Consider the following 16,691-nt stretch of genomic DNA (forward strand, 5'->3'; position numbering starts at 1 on the left):
TATCTTGAATAAACGAAATCAACCGAGATATGTTTGTATACGAGTATGTACATAAATAATATTGGAAATAACAAAATAAGCTACTGCAACTATAAACAATGAAAGCAATAGAATATCTAAGTAATTTTCCAGGCTTCAAGTGGGTGAAAAGTAAGATAATTTTAAATGAATATTGTTCTTTATTTCAATTTTCCCGAAAAAAATTACTAAGCAGATTGCTGGTTCTCTATAAATAGGCTTGGAAGTCAACTTTAGATTAGTTTGGATTATAGAAGTGAAAGTCAAGAGAAGTGAAAATATCATTCTGATTATTGCAAAATGAAGTGTCAACAGATGCTTTTATTATTTTCGGCAATTGGTGAATACGTTTTAAAGTTACAGTGGGTGTTATAGGATTTATAAAATTATTTATTTTTTTATTTTTAGTTGCCTGTGTAATGTCATGCGAGGTACCATGTACCAGAGAAATGGAACCTGTTTGCGGTACTGACGGAGAAAGTTTCGTTGCTTTTAGTAACGAATGCATGATGAAAAATCAAAAATGCAAGGATGGAAAAAGTGAGATATGAGACCCTTTACCTAACTTTCCTCGAGATAGAGCAATGTATCTCAATTGGTATATCCTTTTTTTCTAATTCCAGCTTGGACCAAATCTGACATTAGGTCCTGCGGGCTATATGATTCACGGGTCGAGGAAGCAGCAGATGAAGCATGTCCAAAGCAATGCTTAATGATGATCGTATTCCCTGTTTGCGGATATAATGGAGAAAGCTATAAAATCTTCGAAAACCCTTGTGAAATGAAAAAGGAGAATTGTCTTCTTCCCAAAAGTATGACTCCAACGGCGCTTTCTTCACATTGATTTCTCTTTTATAATAACGAATTCTTTATAGATCAAATTTACAACTCTGCTCCTCTAAGTACGTGCAGACAGGCAATTGCCTCAAACCAAAGTCGATCGGCGGATCTGAATTGTCCTTTAATATGTCCAGCTAATTATGAACCTACGTGTGGATCAGATGGAAAGAACTACAAACTCTTCGGTAATAAGTGCACAATGGGGGTATACAATTGCATAAGATCTGAAAGTAAGTATCAGACTTCGGTATTGTAATCAAAAGATGATAACACATTTTTTTTGTTTACAGGTTGGCAATTGGTGTCATTGGAACTATGTCCTCAAGAATCATAAGTTCAAATAAATCATTAGCAAATTCGAAATTTGGCGTTTTTTTTATTAAAGTTTTGTGTAAAACAAAACCTTATTAAAATCGATTCACTGGCTGACTGTCTGTCTGTCACCCGCATTTTTCTCCAAAACAACTAAACCGAACGAAACTTAGGGGACATATAGGAGCTATGAAATCCCACGCATACAGTGAATGACATAAATTTATGTGCAGTTTAAAGGGAAGCTCCCAATACATGTAAAGGGGGGAGATAAAAATTTGTTTATCGAATATAGTCGCGTTAGGTATCAAATGAAGGACTCAATTAGGACTTTCCGAATCTGATATTAGTTTTGACGTGAAGTAAGGAATCAAAATGTACATACATAAAGTGAGACAGGACTCATTTTCGGAAACTACCCAACCCAAAAATCCGAAAAAAATCAGGAAGACTAAATCAAGTCGCCAAAATATGTCCCATTCCGATATCTGCCTAGATAAACTTACTAATAGTATATTATCAACTTCTACAAATTGACTAAAAACTTCATCCTAGGACTACAAAATTTCGCACCATGGACATTTGACCATTAACGCCAAAGTTATAGCAGTTCAAACTTAGCAATTTCACACGAATTTACTGTTTCCAAAGCCATAATAATTGACATTCGCCTGAAATATTAAAGTCGCATTTAAGAAGAATCTACTTCTGCCCAGCTTTCTTTAAGGCTTTGTGTAAAACACTTATGTGAAATTTAAGCCTCGAAAGATGCCCCATTCCGATATCTGCTCAAATAAATTTACTAATAGTATATTACTTATATTACCAATTTTTAGAAATTGACAGAAAAACTCCCTTTCCTAGGAGTGCTTTTTGCATAGAGGACAGTATCGTGCATACGCACGCTAAGTCAAAGTTATAGCAGTTCAAATTTATCAATTTCGTGCGAATTTACCGCATGTCATACTAATAAGATGCTGACGTCATAATTAACGAATAATTGACATTCGAGTGCAATATTAAAATTCCATTCATGAAGAATCTAGTTCTCCCCAGCCCTTTTTAAATTGGTTTACTGTCTGTCTGTCTGTCTGTCATACGTATTTTTCTCGGAGACTGTAGCAGCGATTGACACCAAATTTGGTGGAAAGGTGGGAACTGCGAAAGCTCACATACTGTGAGTTGCATCCTTTTACGTCGAATTTAAGGAGAGATCGCCATACATGCCAAAAGGGGTTGTACATTTTTTTTTTCACCAAACAAAGTCATGTGCGGTATCAAATGAAAGGTCTCGATTAGTATTTTCGGAAGCTTAGCTTTGACATTTGTTGGAAAAGCGGGGAGTTGGGGGGGTCGAAATTGATTCAAATAAAGTTAATAATATCATAGTATATTAGTATAATTTTCACTAATTGACTGCAGCACCCCCCTTAAGTTCATGCTAGCACCACATTTTGCAGCGATGTAGGCTATACTATAGAGCTTGATACTACCAATTTTGGAAATCACACTATTACTAGCAAAGTTATAATAGGTCAAAATTGTCTTTGGAAATTCAAGATGAATGTCAATATCACCCGAAAGACGATATTCTCACATAATATACGCGTATATTACGTGTTACGTACTAATGGGACAAATTCACACTCAAATATATTTATAAAAGAAATACACAAAACCTTTCATACCTGAACCGTCCAGCTTCCGGTTTTCCGACTTGTTTGTATCTGTTGTAGGTTAAGTTCTCCACATTTAGTAATAATATTAAACTCCGAGTGTGAAGCGTATGAGGTTGACTATTATCAATACAGTGTTTTCCGTCAAATGATTTATTTAAATTGCTTTCTAGAGAATAGAGGGCAATGGAATGTTTAACTATGTGAAACGGAACTGTCATGCACTCATCGCTCCTCATATCTTCATCTTTTTCTTCAGACGTTGTCCCGTGCACAAGCGGGGTCAGCTCGTCTTGATCGGTTTCGCCACTTTATTTTATCAAATGCCTGAACTGCATATAATCACGAGACTTTTAATTCCCCATCCAGCGTATCAAGCCACCATTGTTTCGGCCGGCCTTTTGATCGTTTACCATCGACTTCGATGTTCAGACCAATATCGGCAAGTGAATTCTTGTTAGCGCGACTTACGTGACCATACCATCGAAGACGCCTCTCTCGCAGTTTCTCCACGAGCGGTGCAATCCCATATCGATTGTGGTGATCCTCATTTCGGATGCGATCAAAACGTGTCCCGCCACTAGTCCAACGCAACATTTTCGTCTCCATTACTGCAAGACGCCGTTCATTGTCTTTTATAGTCCGTCAACACTCAGAACCATAGAGAGCGACAGGACGGACGACCAGGCGGTAAATTTTAGATTTGAGACGTTGGTTGATACGTCCATCACAAAGGACACCAGTTGTGGAACGCTACTTCCCAGGTTGCGTTAATGCGTGAAGCAATTTCATAACGCATTGGTTGATTGCATTGACCGAGATATTTAAATCGCTCAGTTCTGGGCAGGTAACCGCAGCTAATAGAACTAAGAAATTTAAATATCTTGAGTCAATGCTATTAGCCAATGCAGAACTGAGTTATGCTCTTCACATAGGAAAACACAAAACTTGTTGTACCTGAAGCGTGAAGCTTTCGGTTGCCCGACTGGTTTGTCTCTGTTGTAGGTTACGTTCTTCACATTTACTAATAATATTAACCTCCACGTGTGAAGCGCCTGAGGTTGATTATTATGAATATAGTGCTTTCGATCAAATGATTTATTTAAATCGCTTTCTAAAAAATAGAGGGCAATGGAATTTTTAGCGATGTATACGCGGAACTGTCATGCACTCATCGCTCCTCACATAGGGAAACACAAAACCTTTTATCCCTGAAGCGTTAAGCTTTCAGTTTCCCGAATTGTTTTTAATGGAAATGTCTCATTCAGTGTCATTTCTACCTTTCTTTTGCTCTTTCGGAAATTTAATTATTTCATAATTTAAATTCTAAAAAGCTACCCTGAAAATTTTGAAAAATACTATCATAATGCTTCTAAATAACATCTAGGGCTGAAAATCCTTCCCATATGAAATTTGCATAAATAAAGTTAATAACAACAAGACAGGCTTGGCCAAGATGTTACAGTTTTCACATTCATTGCCTTTAAGAAAAGGCTTTTATTGCTGTAAACAATTGAGCAAAGGGTACATTTTTTGTAAGAAGACAGACAGTCTCAGTCTCGTAGAGTAAAATCAAAGTAGACCCGTCATGCAAGAAGAAAGGAAACATCCATAAATATCAGGATTGGTAAGCAAACCATAAATTTACAACCTTGGAGTCGTGATCGACTAGAAGTTAAACTAAACGCAGCTAGAGTGAATACATTGCTTGCGAGAATGTTGCCAAATATAGGATGCATGTAAGCCTCTGAGTTAGGCAGGGTCGAGAATCTGGGAGGCCTTTGTGGATGCTTTAGTCCGTCTCATGCCATTGCCAGTGCGTAGGGACTGTCAGTAAGCATTAATTCCCTCATGTCCTAGGAACCGGTATCAGACAATAGCTATGTTCCGGTCCAAAACGAGTAACATCTCAATGGTGCACTGCTACGCACCAAGGAAGGCTTCCGATGCAGGGAAAAAGGAGGCATTTCAAGTAAGTAACATTTCAACAGCAAGTAAGTAGCATCTCAATGGTGCACTGTTACGCACCAAGGAAGGCTTCCGATGCAGAGAAAAAGGAGGCATTCAATGAGCAACTCAACGCAGTCTAGGAGAGTCTTCTTAAAGGTGGCATTGCGGCCGTGATGGGTAATCTGAATGACAAGTTGGGTTTTAATAATACCTTCCACGAACATGCCATGGGGAAGCACGGTCTTGGAGACCGTGACGACAATGGTGTGAGGTTTGCGTCCTTTTGCGGCTACCACAGCTTTGTCATTGGCGACACATATTTCGAGCACAGAGCCCGTCATAAGGTTAGTAGGGTTTCATCTGACCACATCGTGATCAGCAGTATATTTAGAAGTTGTCTATTGGATGTGCGAAATAAGCGAGGCGTTGACATTGGTCTCGGATGGGATCATCGCTTCATGGTTGCTTGATTATCGCGTCTGAATCTCCTTACACGGGTGGGGAGTTTTGACTCCGAAGCTCAACACCGTTCGGTTACGGCATCTGGCTGTTGCTTGTCAGTGGGAAAGTCATCCTGCCCACGTCCCGAAGCAACGCCAATCTGGCTGACTGCTAAGACTTGGAAGTAGATAAAGGAGCATAGGGAACCGACGATATTTTTGTCATTGCTAGGAAGGCGAACGTAATTTGCTTGAGCTACGGTACCGCGGATAATCTCGTAAGTGACGTGTAGCCCTTCGCCCTGATAAAAGGGAATTTGCTATTGAGCCAGTCAGAGAAGCAGAAGCTGCCATAAATAATAACAATATTTCTACTGTATGCCGCTTCACGGAAACATTTGAAGGTGGTCGTGTCTTGTTGTTCCTGTGAGGTACGATGACGAACAGGTTAAGAGGTGGGGGGAACATTTCACCACGGTTCCCAATCGTACAACATCTATTAAAGTTCCACTTCTTATGGATGAAATGGGTAGTCATTGTAACATGCGGAAACGGATGACTGGTCCAATCATTTCGGCGTTCAAACTCAGAGTAAAGCTGCTGTTCGTCGTGGCGATATCACAGTGGAAATATTCATTGCAGTTCCTGATGCCTCTAGAGAGGTACTTTTTGCATTCATTCGTAAATCATGGGACGGATTCTCAGGTCCTTGCCAGTGAGTGGAAGAAGGCGATGATTGTCACGATTCCGAAGGTACCCGTTTTGATGGTGGCAAATGGAGGAGTATTCGTGTGTTCCTTGCCTGCTCAGGATCCCCTTGTACTGGCCACATTAATAGTCTTGGGATCATTTGGAGAAGTTTTCACGGTTCGGATATTTACTTTATCTAGCCTTCATCGATTTCGAGAGGGATTTCAGGGGGGAATGCTCCTCACAGAAGAAGCAGTAGAAAGTAATAGTTATAACTGGAGTAACATATGATGGTGTAAAATGTCGCCCGTTGCATTGAGGTAAAATTTCTGAGGAATGTGACAATTAAAGCGAAGTTCGGTTGGATTACATTCTGTTGCCTGTGTGCCTTCGCTGCATGACGTGGGAGGCTTCATGACATCTCATCTCAAACACCTTGGTCATGAACCTTGACTATATGTGTTTAGATGTGTAGAGAAAAGCAAGAAAGATCGGACTGAAGATAAACACCAGCAACACCAAGCTTCTCAGTCCCACTATGCTTTCTACTCCTTTTATTTGAATTAACGGCAGAACATCGATGACGTCGACCAATGTGTCTATCTTGGTAGCGTTGTCTCTCTGACGTTGATGTCGCCAGATGTATTAACAGTGCTAGATTACTTCTTCTTCAGCTTTGTATTTATTAAGATTCAGCCTCTGATCGGCCTAATGCCGGTATTCCACTTTTGACAAGTTGTTCGAAACCAGTTTTATTATAAGACACCAAGAAAGCGTCGTCTTCATAGAACAGGATGACCCGTGCAACAGTATTCATAACGAGCGCAAAGAGGAGTGTGTACTTCATTGTACATGAAGTAGTAGTAGTGTGTGTACTTCATTGTAGTTTGATACACCTGTCACACTATACTTTTTGAATTGCAGTAGAGCAATTTAACCCACTGTATGAGTTCTTCTGGTACCAGGTGTTGTCGCAAAGCATACCAAATGAATTTGTGTGGTATATGGTCAAATGCCTTCTCTCGATGCAGAAATGCAATATAGAGAATTAAGACAAAAACTCACTAAGGAAGAGGACAACTGGTTCTCAAAATACCGGTATATAACGAATGAAAACTCATTATTCGGAATTTAAAAAACAAAATTCGTCTTTTTAAGGTTTTGTGTAAACACAAAACCTTATTCAAATCGGTTTCCTGCCTGTCTGTTTTTTTTTTTTTATGGATAGAGGTGGAAATCTTAGAAAGACACTGCCGCCAGGTTGCAGCAGCGTGTGGGATTCTCACCCACTAGAACCACCCCCACTTTCTCCTTTTTCCTTCCCCGCGGGACCGCCGCAAAGCATTACTTCGCGGGGTGGACTGCGCTTTACGCGACCACGCCTTCCGTTCTTCGCGTCCTCCTTGCGCGCTCCGCGCTTCCCAGTTCCTCTTGTATTCGTTTGATGGCGGTCTTCACCGCACACCAGTTTCCCTCCAATTTCAACATTTCCCCGACGATGTTCTGTGGGCTTAGAGTGGTTTTCAGGGAGTCTTCCAGACTCCTCCTTTCTGAGAGAAATCGTGGACAGTGGAACATAACATGCTCCGGGTCCTCAGGTGTGCAACCACATTCAGGACACAAGGGAGAATCATCCAGCCTGAATTGGTGCAGGTACTTCCTGTAACCGCCATGTCCTGACAGGAAGCGTCAGATGGTAGTTAATCTCACCGTGTCGTCGCTGGGTCCACTCTTCAATACGGGGAATCAAAGTGTGGGTCCAGCGACCCCTCTGCGAGTCACCCCACCGTTTCTGCCACTTCACCAGCGACTCTCGTCTTGCCGCCTTTCGGCATTCTGCATCCTTTTCAAGAGGATTCATTTTCCTTGTCTCGTACGTCGAATTTAAGGGGGGGTCCCCATACATGCAAAAGGGGGGTGTAAAATTTTTTTTCATCAAATATAGTCATGTGGGGTATCAAATTAAAGGTCTCGATTAGTACTTTTCAAAGCCGATCTTAGTTTTGACATTCGTTGGAAGGGTGGGGAGCGCGGGGGGTTGAAAGTGATGACTTCTTTAAGGGGGCCATTCTCAGAAACTACCAAACGGAAAAATCTGAAAAAAATCACGAGACTGCCACTATATGGTGCCTGGGCTCCGAAATACCTTCCATGCCGATATCTGTTTAAATAAAGTTAATAATAGTATATTACTACAATTTTTTGTAATTGGTTAGAAACCCCTCTTAAGTTCATCCTAGTACCATGAGTGATATAGGCTATAATATAGAGCATGATCGTACCAAGTTTGGTGGAAATCGCACTATTACTAACAAAGTTATAATACCTCAAATTTGTTGCTTCTTTGAAAATTGAAGACTATGAATGTCAATATTACCCGAAAGTGGATACTCTCACATAATATATGGACATATTACGTGCTACGTACTAAGAAATACACAAAACCTTTCGTACCTGAAGCGTCCAGCTTCCGGTTTCCGGACTTGTTTTCCAATATAGAGAGGGTGATGCTTTCAACTATGTTTCTCCATGAGTACTGCGCATCGTGTACTGAACCAGTAGTTCTATAATTCTTAACAAATCTGGTTTGGTTCACGGTTATTTGAACGATGGGGAGAATAATATGAGGTAATAACCGGATCGAAAGGTAATTTGAATATTCTACTGCCTTTTTTCCATATTGCAGCAGTGGTGCTCTCTTGCCATTCAGATGTTATGCTATCCTCCTCAATAATCCGGTTGAAGAACTACTTGAGTCATAGTGTTTCCCTTTTAGAGCTGAGTTGCGATATCGTCAGCTTCTGGTTCCTCCGTTTGGTTGCTTCCTCGTAAAATTCAAATTCAAGCAGTGCTTACAGAAGCAAAGGATGGGAAAATCCTTCCGTCTAAATTTACTCAATATATTTCAGCCATCCGTACGTTGCGACCGGTAAGCACAACAGAAGTCTGAGATATCCTGTGTGCTTTGGTGTTGGTTTGGCAAGTCTTTTTGGGTGTTCCGAGGAGTTTATCATAAAGATCTTTGGAATAGGCATCATCATGTCCTCTCTGTGCGGTTATATAGGAGCAGCACATCGGAAAGTGACAACCATTGTTACTTAAAGTTACTCCTCCTGTCATCGGTGTAAATTTCGATTCATCAACTGAGTTGGTGTACATGCCAGGTATCGGCAGATATTTAAATTAGAGGGATGAAGTGACAGTGGGTCATACTTTAAGAAATGGCGACAGCTGCAATGCTGGCTATGTAGTGCAATGGAGTACACTATCGCAGCATGGCTGAGGAGCGGATCGGCCTAGAAGTACATGGTAGAGAGCAATTAGGGGCAATGTAGGCGCCGAAGACGCGCTATGCTTCATTTATAGGCCAGAAAATATTTGCCAACATATTTACATCAAAATCAACGAAGTCATTTACTGTATGCATGGAGGTGCACAATTCCAGCCTTTCCATAAAATTACTGTGTAACCGTTTGACAGAATCCTACAAACAGAATGGGTTCTTTTAGAAATTCATCAACAAGTCCAAGTAAAGTAGGAGGGTTTGAAATAACTCCCTTAAACTTAAACTTCAATAAAGTGAAGGTCAAATTGTTGTGATTAGGGAAAAAAATTATTTGGGGGGGGGGTGGTCACCTCATTATGCTAAATCCTACATACTCTCTTCTGGGGATGAGTCTCACCACAGAACGACTGGAAAAAATGCCCTGAATATTCATAATCAAATCCCGCAGTCAGCTTGGCGGGGCAGGCTGAATTTACTAAGGAATGCGAAAGGATCCTGCACACAATGATGGTTTAGTGTCAGGATGTAAGCAAGCTATTTCAAGCCATAAAAGTCACACGAACATATTGTTAAAACCTAATGTTAAATTTTCTTTAACTGGAAGGAATGAGAAAAAGGTAGTGAATTGAAATTTAACCAGAGCATATTCAACGGAATTAGTAAGTCAGCAAAAAATTGGTATGCCTTATAAATATAATTTCAAGGCTGTGATAACCGAAAAACACGTTTTTATGTATGATATTTATATTTGGAGCCTCGTTAGAACTGACAAATGGAAGAAGTTTTTGGATATGTACTCCTATGTTGTGACATTGTGCTTTGACCATGAAGGCACTTCATGTATTTGAGAATATATTTTGTTACCGCAATGATAACGATTTTCAGTTATTTACATTTTTGCTATACTCCATGAAAATCTTATCTTTAGAGATATGTGTATATACATTACTGATCAATTCTAAAGAACACTGATTGATATTTATTGAATATGGTTCAATTAAGATAAAAAGTGTGCATATTTTCTGATTGATTGGAAAATTATAATTTCACACACAATTTGGGGATTTTTACTAGCAAAAATAGCACTAAAGATGACTTTCTGAAAAATGAAAGGCATGAACAAGTTCCTTCATTACACATTCATATATCGATATTTTGGAAGCCGACTTCCGACGACTAAACAAAATAATTGAAAAAAACAAATGTCTATGATTGGCTGGTTGTTATAACATGTACGTTATTTTGAAAAGGCGGGTCCTCTCAAGATGGTTGTTAACTCCTGAAAGACGTAAAACCCGCAAACCAAACCATTAATATCATCGAAGTGTGGCTGCGGGTGATTAAAGTAGACCTGGTGAAGTAAAAGAAGGAGGTGGCATTGAAAAGCAGGAAAATCGCTGGGAGGTCGTTTTAAAATTGATCATTAACTGATCCTTGTTGTGCTGAATAAATTGCAGGAGGTTGGATTATGTACGGGAGAAAGTAACAAATGGTTAGTTTAGCTATTTTCGGTCTAATTTCATATATGCGCTGTTGCCGAAAATTCGGAGGTAAAAATCTATTATAGCTTCGTTAATAATATTACGGTTTCGAACAAACTTTTTAGTATTATACCCTATAGATTCTGATTTATAATGCTAAAACTCTATGCTTTCAGGGTGAATTTAAGATGGGTTTCTTGTACATTTTTTAAAATAGAATAAAATACAGTGTATTATAATAGCAATTTTTATATTTTAAAAATAAACTAATATACGCTGGGCGGCAGTTGAAGTGGGTTTGAAGGAAGTCTTTGAGGAGATAGAGCGGGATTTCATTAAGAGAGATTATGTTGGCTAACCAAGGTTTAGTGCATATCTACCAGGAAGAATGGTCATACATATAAGGGGGATACATATAAAGGCAGATATCACGCAGTGCAGCAATTGTTGAGGTATCACGTTGCTGAGTACCATCTATAACATATTCTCCGCTATCTTGATAGCCCCATACGCCCACAACACCATTCAACAACAGATCATATTTTCTCTCTGCGGCAAGCTACTGAAAAACTGTTGGAATATGGACATCATTTGCACCATCTCTTCATCGACTTTAAAGCCACCTATGATAGCATAGGCAGGGTAAAACTGTACACGACCATGAGAGAATTCGGTATCCCTCAAAATTGGTAAGACTGACTAGGCTGAACAATGTGCGAGGCCAGACAAAAGCAGCAAGGCTCTCAAGGCCATTCGACATCAACAACGGTCTATGACAAGAGGATGCCCTATCATGCGTCCTCTTTAACGTGGCCCTGGAGAAAATAATCCGTGATGCTGAGGTAAATGCAAGAAGTACGATCCTCCTTAAGTCCATCCAACTATTGGCCTACGCTGACGATGTCGACATTATAGGAAGAACGACGCGAGACGCACAAAACATCAAACCGCATTAGTCAAACGGAAGAATAAAGATAGGGGACTACAACTTTGAAACCGTTGATAATTTGATATCTAAGGTCGAAAATCACAACCGATAACAGCTCCGACGGTGAAATCCGCGCACGGTTGTTGGCAGCCAACAGCGCCTATTTCAACTTACAAAAACTGTTTCGCTCGAAACGTTACACCATAGGGTCAAAGCCATTACTGTACAAGACAATGATCTTGCCAGTCCTCATGTATTCCTCGGAGACTTGGGTTCTTAACAAGAAGAATTGCGAACTCTTGACCGCGTTCGAGAGGAGAATCCTCCAAAGAATTTTTGGCCCCTACAAGAGGATGGACGATTCCGTAGCCTACATAACGACGAAATCTATGAGCGATACCATGACCGTCAGGTTGTGGATAAAATCCGGCTCAATAGGTTACGGTGGGCGGGTCACTTAACCCGTATGGATGAGGATGATTCAGCCCGGAAAGTCAATAAGGGCAATATCTATGGTAGAAAAAGAAGACGAGGCAGACCCTGCCTGAGTTGGAGTGATGGCATAGGTCAGGACGCCAGACAGCTTTTAGGGATATCGAATTGGTGGACCTCGGCGCAAAACCGGGATGTCTGGAGTTCTTTATTAAGGCAGGCCTAGACCAGATACCGTTGATGATGATGAAAGTTCAAAACAGTATGTGTTGAGGTCGATGAAACACCTCCGAAAGCTGGGCCCATCGGTAGGGTATTTCTGGGACAACAAAATAGGCCTCATGAGAGTGGTGTATGCCAGGGCAAAATAATTTATTAGTAGAGTTCATGGTACACTCATCACCAAAGAAAGTCAGCTTGACGAAGACCTAAACACATTGTAGGGAGAAACAGGAAGTTTATCCATGGCCACACTTGTGGAAGAAGAAAGAGGTCAAGAACGGTAGAATTCAGAACATAATTGCAGTTAGGGACCCCAAGTGTGGAATATAAGTAGCGGTCAGACAAAGGTTTTGCTCTCCTATTCAGACTCCCTGTGTCTAAAAATTTCTGATGAGTTCTGCTATATGAGGTATAGAAAATTATGAAAAATTGGTCACTCTCATTTAATGGCTGATGTGGGAGCAGCGTGACCGAAAGTGGTTTAGGTGGGAATTGCTTAATTAAGTATAATCATGGCGTTTGCTAATTATATCGAACGAATAATTCAGGTATCAGTTTGGTTGAAGTTAGAGTTTAGTTTAGGGAATGAGGGATCCTTGGATAATGCTCCCAGGTCCAGGCTCCGTGAACCAAAAAAGTGGGAGCGAGTTGATCTTCGATTGGTTTGGTCCGACATCGAGTGGTTGCAAACTTTAAACAGATATTCTCATTTCACACACACATTACCTATATGTTTTTCTTATAAAAGAGCGTATGAAGTGAGGAAGAGTCAAAAATATAATTGAGTAAGCTCGAGGAACATCTACAAAAAGGATCAGTTGAATATGAATAGTTGGTACAAACATGAGCAGTGGAGCAGTGGAAACCCAGGTAAATTTTAAACATTCATAAGCGCTTACAGAAAACAGGACACGCAGCGCTTTAAAATTTGTGTGATCTATGAGCCACACTAAAAGCTGATTCAACCAATTCCGGAACTCCGGCGAGCTTAACAGAAAATCGAGCAGAAATGTTTTTTAGATATTATGAGGCAAATGGAAAATTGGTCACTATAATACATGGAAAGGAGATTGAAAGTATTGCACGGAAGTGGTGGGGTAGGTAGGTATCAGTGGCCGCTCCGAGGAGCCCAATTAGAGCTTTGGTGCGCCGTTTTGATGCCACAAACTCCTAAGACTGTGACTATTGTTATAGGAACAGGGAAGCAGAGTTCAGTAGGCTCGGATCTTCAGAGTCAGCCCGTAGCATTCACGAAGGAAAGCAGCTCTCCCACCCTGCAACAAGAAATCTCACCGGGGTCCCTAAAGAATGGTTTACCCAGTGTCCGCAGCCTGACTCGAGCCAGAGCTGGGCAATCGTAGAGAAAGTGCATGAGGGTTTCCCTTCTTTCACCGCAGCTTCGGCAATGCGAGTTGTAGGGTAAGCCGAGCCTAGCGGCATGGTCCCCTATGGGCCAGTGCCCCGTGCAGACCGCCGTAATCTTGAATGCATTTGCACGCGTCTGGCACAGGAGCTCTCGTGATCGGGCTATGTTATAAGCGGGCCAAATTTTCCTTGATTTGGCACAGCTTGTAAGCCTTCGCCATCTCAGGCCCGGGGCTGCTAGGTAGTGCGAGTAGACTCGGCCCCCGACAGCCGCCAGCGGAACACCGACTGCAATCGCCGAGGGACTGTCAAGAGCAGAGCCTTGTCTGGCCAATCCGTCAGCCCGCTCATTCCCCTCTATGTTCCTATGCCCGGGAACCCAGAGGAGAGTGACCTTGAGCGTGCCGCCCAGATGGTTGAGCGCGTCTCTGCACTACCCCACCAGCCAGGAAGATGTCGTCGTTGAGTACAAGGCCTTGATGGCCGCTTGGCTGCCGGTCAGAATGGCTATGTTACGCTTGGGGCTCGAATCACGCTCCAGCCATCGATAGACTTCCAATATCGCCAGTACTTCCGCCTGGAATACACTGGTGAAACCTGGGAGACCATACGACTTGGATACACCGTGTGTATTCGAGAAAACCCCCGCGCCAACTCCATAGGCCATCTTTGACCCGTCCGTAAAGAATACCGTGTCATAGTCTTGCAACACGCCGCCGGTTTTCCACTTTGCCCTGGTTGGAAGGTACCACAGCAAAGTTTCTCGTGAAGTTCAGCTTGCGTGTGACATAGTCCGTGGGGGATGCCCAGATTCCTCGAGGTAAGACGGGCTTAAGGAGTATATCAACTCTGAGGCTGTTCCATACGACTCTGTAGTGAGTCCACCATTATGAAATCCGTTTCCGTTTCGTTGTCTTAAAGCAACGAAATTTGAGTGGAACTAATTTTATCTATGGTCTATACTCAAAGGGAGGAAGTTAATATTTCAAACTATTCCAAAATGTTCTTACCTATAATTGAGAATTAGCGAGATAAATGCAACCGAAACACTTAACTTCATGTGCACTCCTTGATTCTGTCATTGATAAATGAAGATGGAATAGGCAATCAACTTTCGTTTGATTGCGGCAATTCATTGAATTCGCTTTATCAATTTTATATAATGATTTGCATGCTTCTCGAATGTGAAATAAATAACAATCGAGTTAAATACTTCGACGTAGATATTCCCGACAGAACGCGTTTGTTTTTTTTCCTATTCGTTTCCGTATAAAATAATTAAACAGATAAGATAAATTTAGAAGTTTTTTACCTAACATATCCATAATATTTGTATAAAAATCGTTCTATTCGGTAGATAATAGTAGTGATTTTCGGAAGTTCTGAGCAATATAACAAATTTTGGATATAATGAAGTACCAAGTATTATTATTAGCTACGTTAGGTGAGTAGTTTACATAGGAAATTTGATTGGCAAATATTTCGTATTATTTCCTGCCTTTGCAGTGGCAGTAACCTTGTCCTGTGAGACCCCTTGCACGAGGGAATTAACACCTGTTTGCGGAAGTGACGGAGTTAATTTCCAGGTTTTTAACAATGAATGTTTGATGGAGAATGAAAACTGCAAGGGTACTTCAAGTAAGTTGTGTACTCAAAGAAAGTTTTGATATAAAACGTACTTCTTCATTAGCATTAGAAAATATTTATATTTCTGTGCTTCTAAATTTTTATTACTTATAAATTTAAACCAGTATCTTTTTATACTCCTTCTTTAGAGTGGGCGAAAACTAACCTGAGGTCATGCTTAGGGTTCCGTAGTGATGATCCAGTACCTCTAGCATGTGTTAGAATGTGTCCCATGCTTGTCATGCCCGTTTGCGGTTATAATGGAAAAGAATACAGAATATTTGGGAATAGTTGTTTGTTTGGAATTGAAAACTGTCTCCTTCAAGGAGGTAAAGTGAATATATTTTTTCATGGTATAGAAATGTATGTGAATACTAAACTATTTTCAGTCGGAGAATATGAAAATGTTCCAATGGAAAAATGCACATTATCGGAAAGTATAGAGCCGCAATCGGATTGCTCTCAAATTGAGTTGGGTTTGATGGTCATGATCACAAAATCTTCGGCAATAAATGCATGATGGGAGTTTACAGTTGTCAGAGATCGGAAAGTAAGTAATCATTTCTCGTGAAAAAAATACTTAACAATTTCATAATGGAATTAATTGTTTCGTTGTATTTTAGATTGGCGGATAGTTCCTATAGCAGAATGCCCTGCTAGTGCCTACTGAGCTATTATTGGAAATAAACTTGATTATATGTCTTATTCCTTCTAAATTAGAATTATATAAATTGGGCTAAGAACAAATAATAATTATTTCAATGTAAAAATATATTTAAACCAATAAAAATAACCACTTCGGAAACTTGCTTTTACACATAGTGTAGAATGTTCACTTGGTATTTATAAGATTTTCACAGTACAAGAGTTCATTGGAGAGGTCCTTTCCATTATATTCCTCCGATAGAGCTTATTCCACATTATCTTCAGATATGAAACAAACATACTGTCTCGACCAAAAAGTTTTAAAAATGCAAAATGTTGCCCACTTCACCCAAGTAATCCTCATTGACTACAATATGCTGACTCTAGTGCGTGATTCAATTCTCGAAATGTTTTTTGTACTCAGAGCCACTTTTGATTTTTCCTTTATATTATCTTATGTTGGCTACTGAGATGCACTGAATTCAGATGATGATTGAGTGGTATTCGTTACACCTTCTGTTTTGACGAATTGCTACTCCTTTGCATGCAGTGAGTAACAATGTTCGACACTGAGTTAAAGAGGGTGTAATCTTTTCTTCAGCGATTATATTAATTGGAGGTTTCAAATGAAAAGTCTCGATTAGTACTTTCCAAAAGTGTCATTAGTTCTGACATTTGTTGCATTAGAGGGAGTGCGGGGGCTGCAAAGTGATCATTTCTTTCACATACCCATTCTTAGAAGCTACTTTCCCGAGAAATCTCAAAAAAAAACCATGCATG

The 16,691-nt window shown here is 40.4% G+C and overlaps 1 protein-coding gene across 1 annotated transcript; it reads left to right on the top strand.

Annotated features, from left to right (window-relative positions):
- Nucleotides 1-202: 202 nt before the first annotated feature.
- LOC119652021 (extracellular protease inhibitor 10-like) lies at nt 203-16,071 on the top strand. The gene is made up of 9 exons (XM_038055956.1): nt 203-358; nt 427-558; nt 642-830; nt 894-1,088; nt 15,076-15,084; nt 15,147-15,278; nt 15,416-15,595; nt 15,656-15,816; nt 15,890-16,071. The coding sequence occupies exons 1-8, from the start codon at nt 319-321 to the stop codon at nt 15,784-15,786; spliced, it is 1,008 nt and encodes a 335-aa protein (XP_037911884.1). The 5' UTR covers nt 203-318; the 3' UTR covers nt 15,787-15,816; nt 15,890-16,071.
- The last annotated feature ends 620 nt before the right edge of the window (nt 16,072-16,691 follow it).

This window comes from Hermetia illucens, chromosome 3, assembly GCF_905115235.1.
Source record: "Hermetia illucens chromosome 3, iHerIll2.2.curated.20191125, whole genome shotgun sequence".
In the NCBI taxonomy this organism is placed as follows: domain Eukaryota; kingdom Metazoa; phylum Arthropoda; class Insecta; order Diptera; family Stratiomyidae; genus Hermetia; species Hermetia illucens.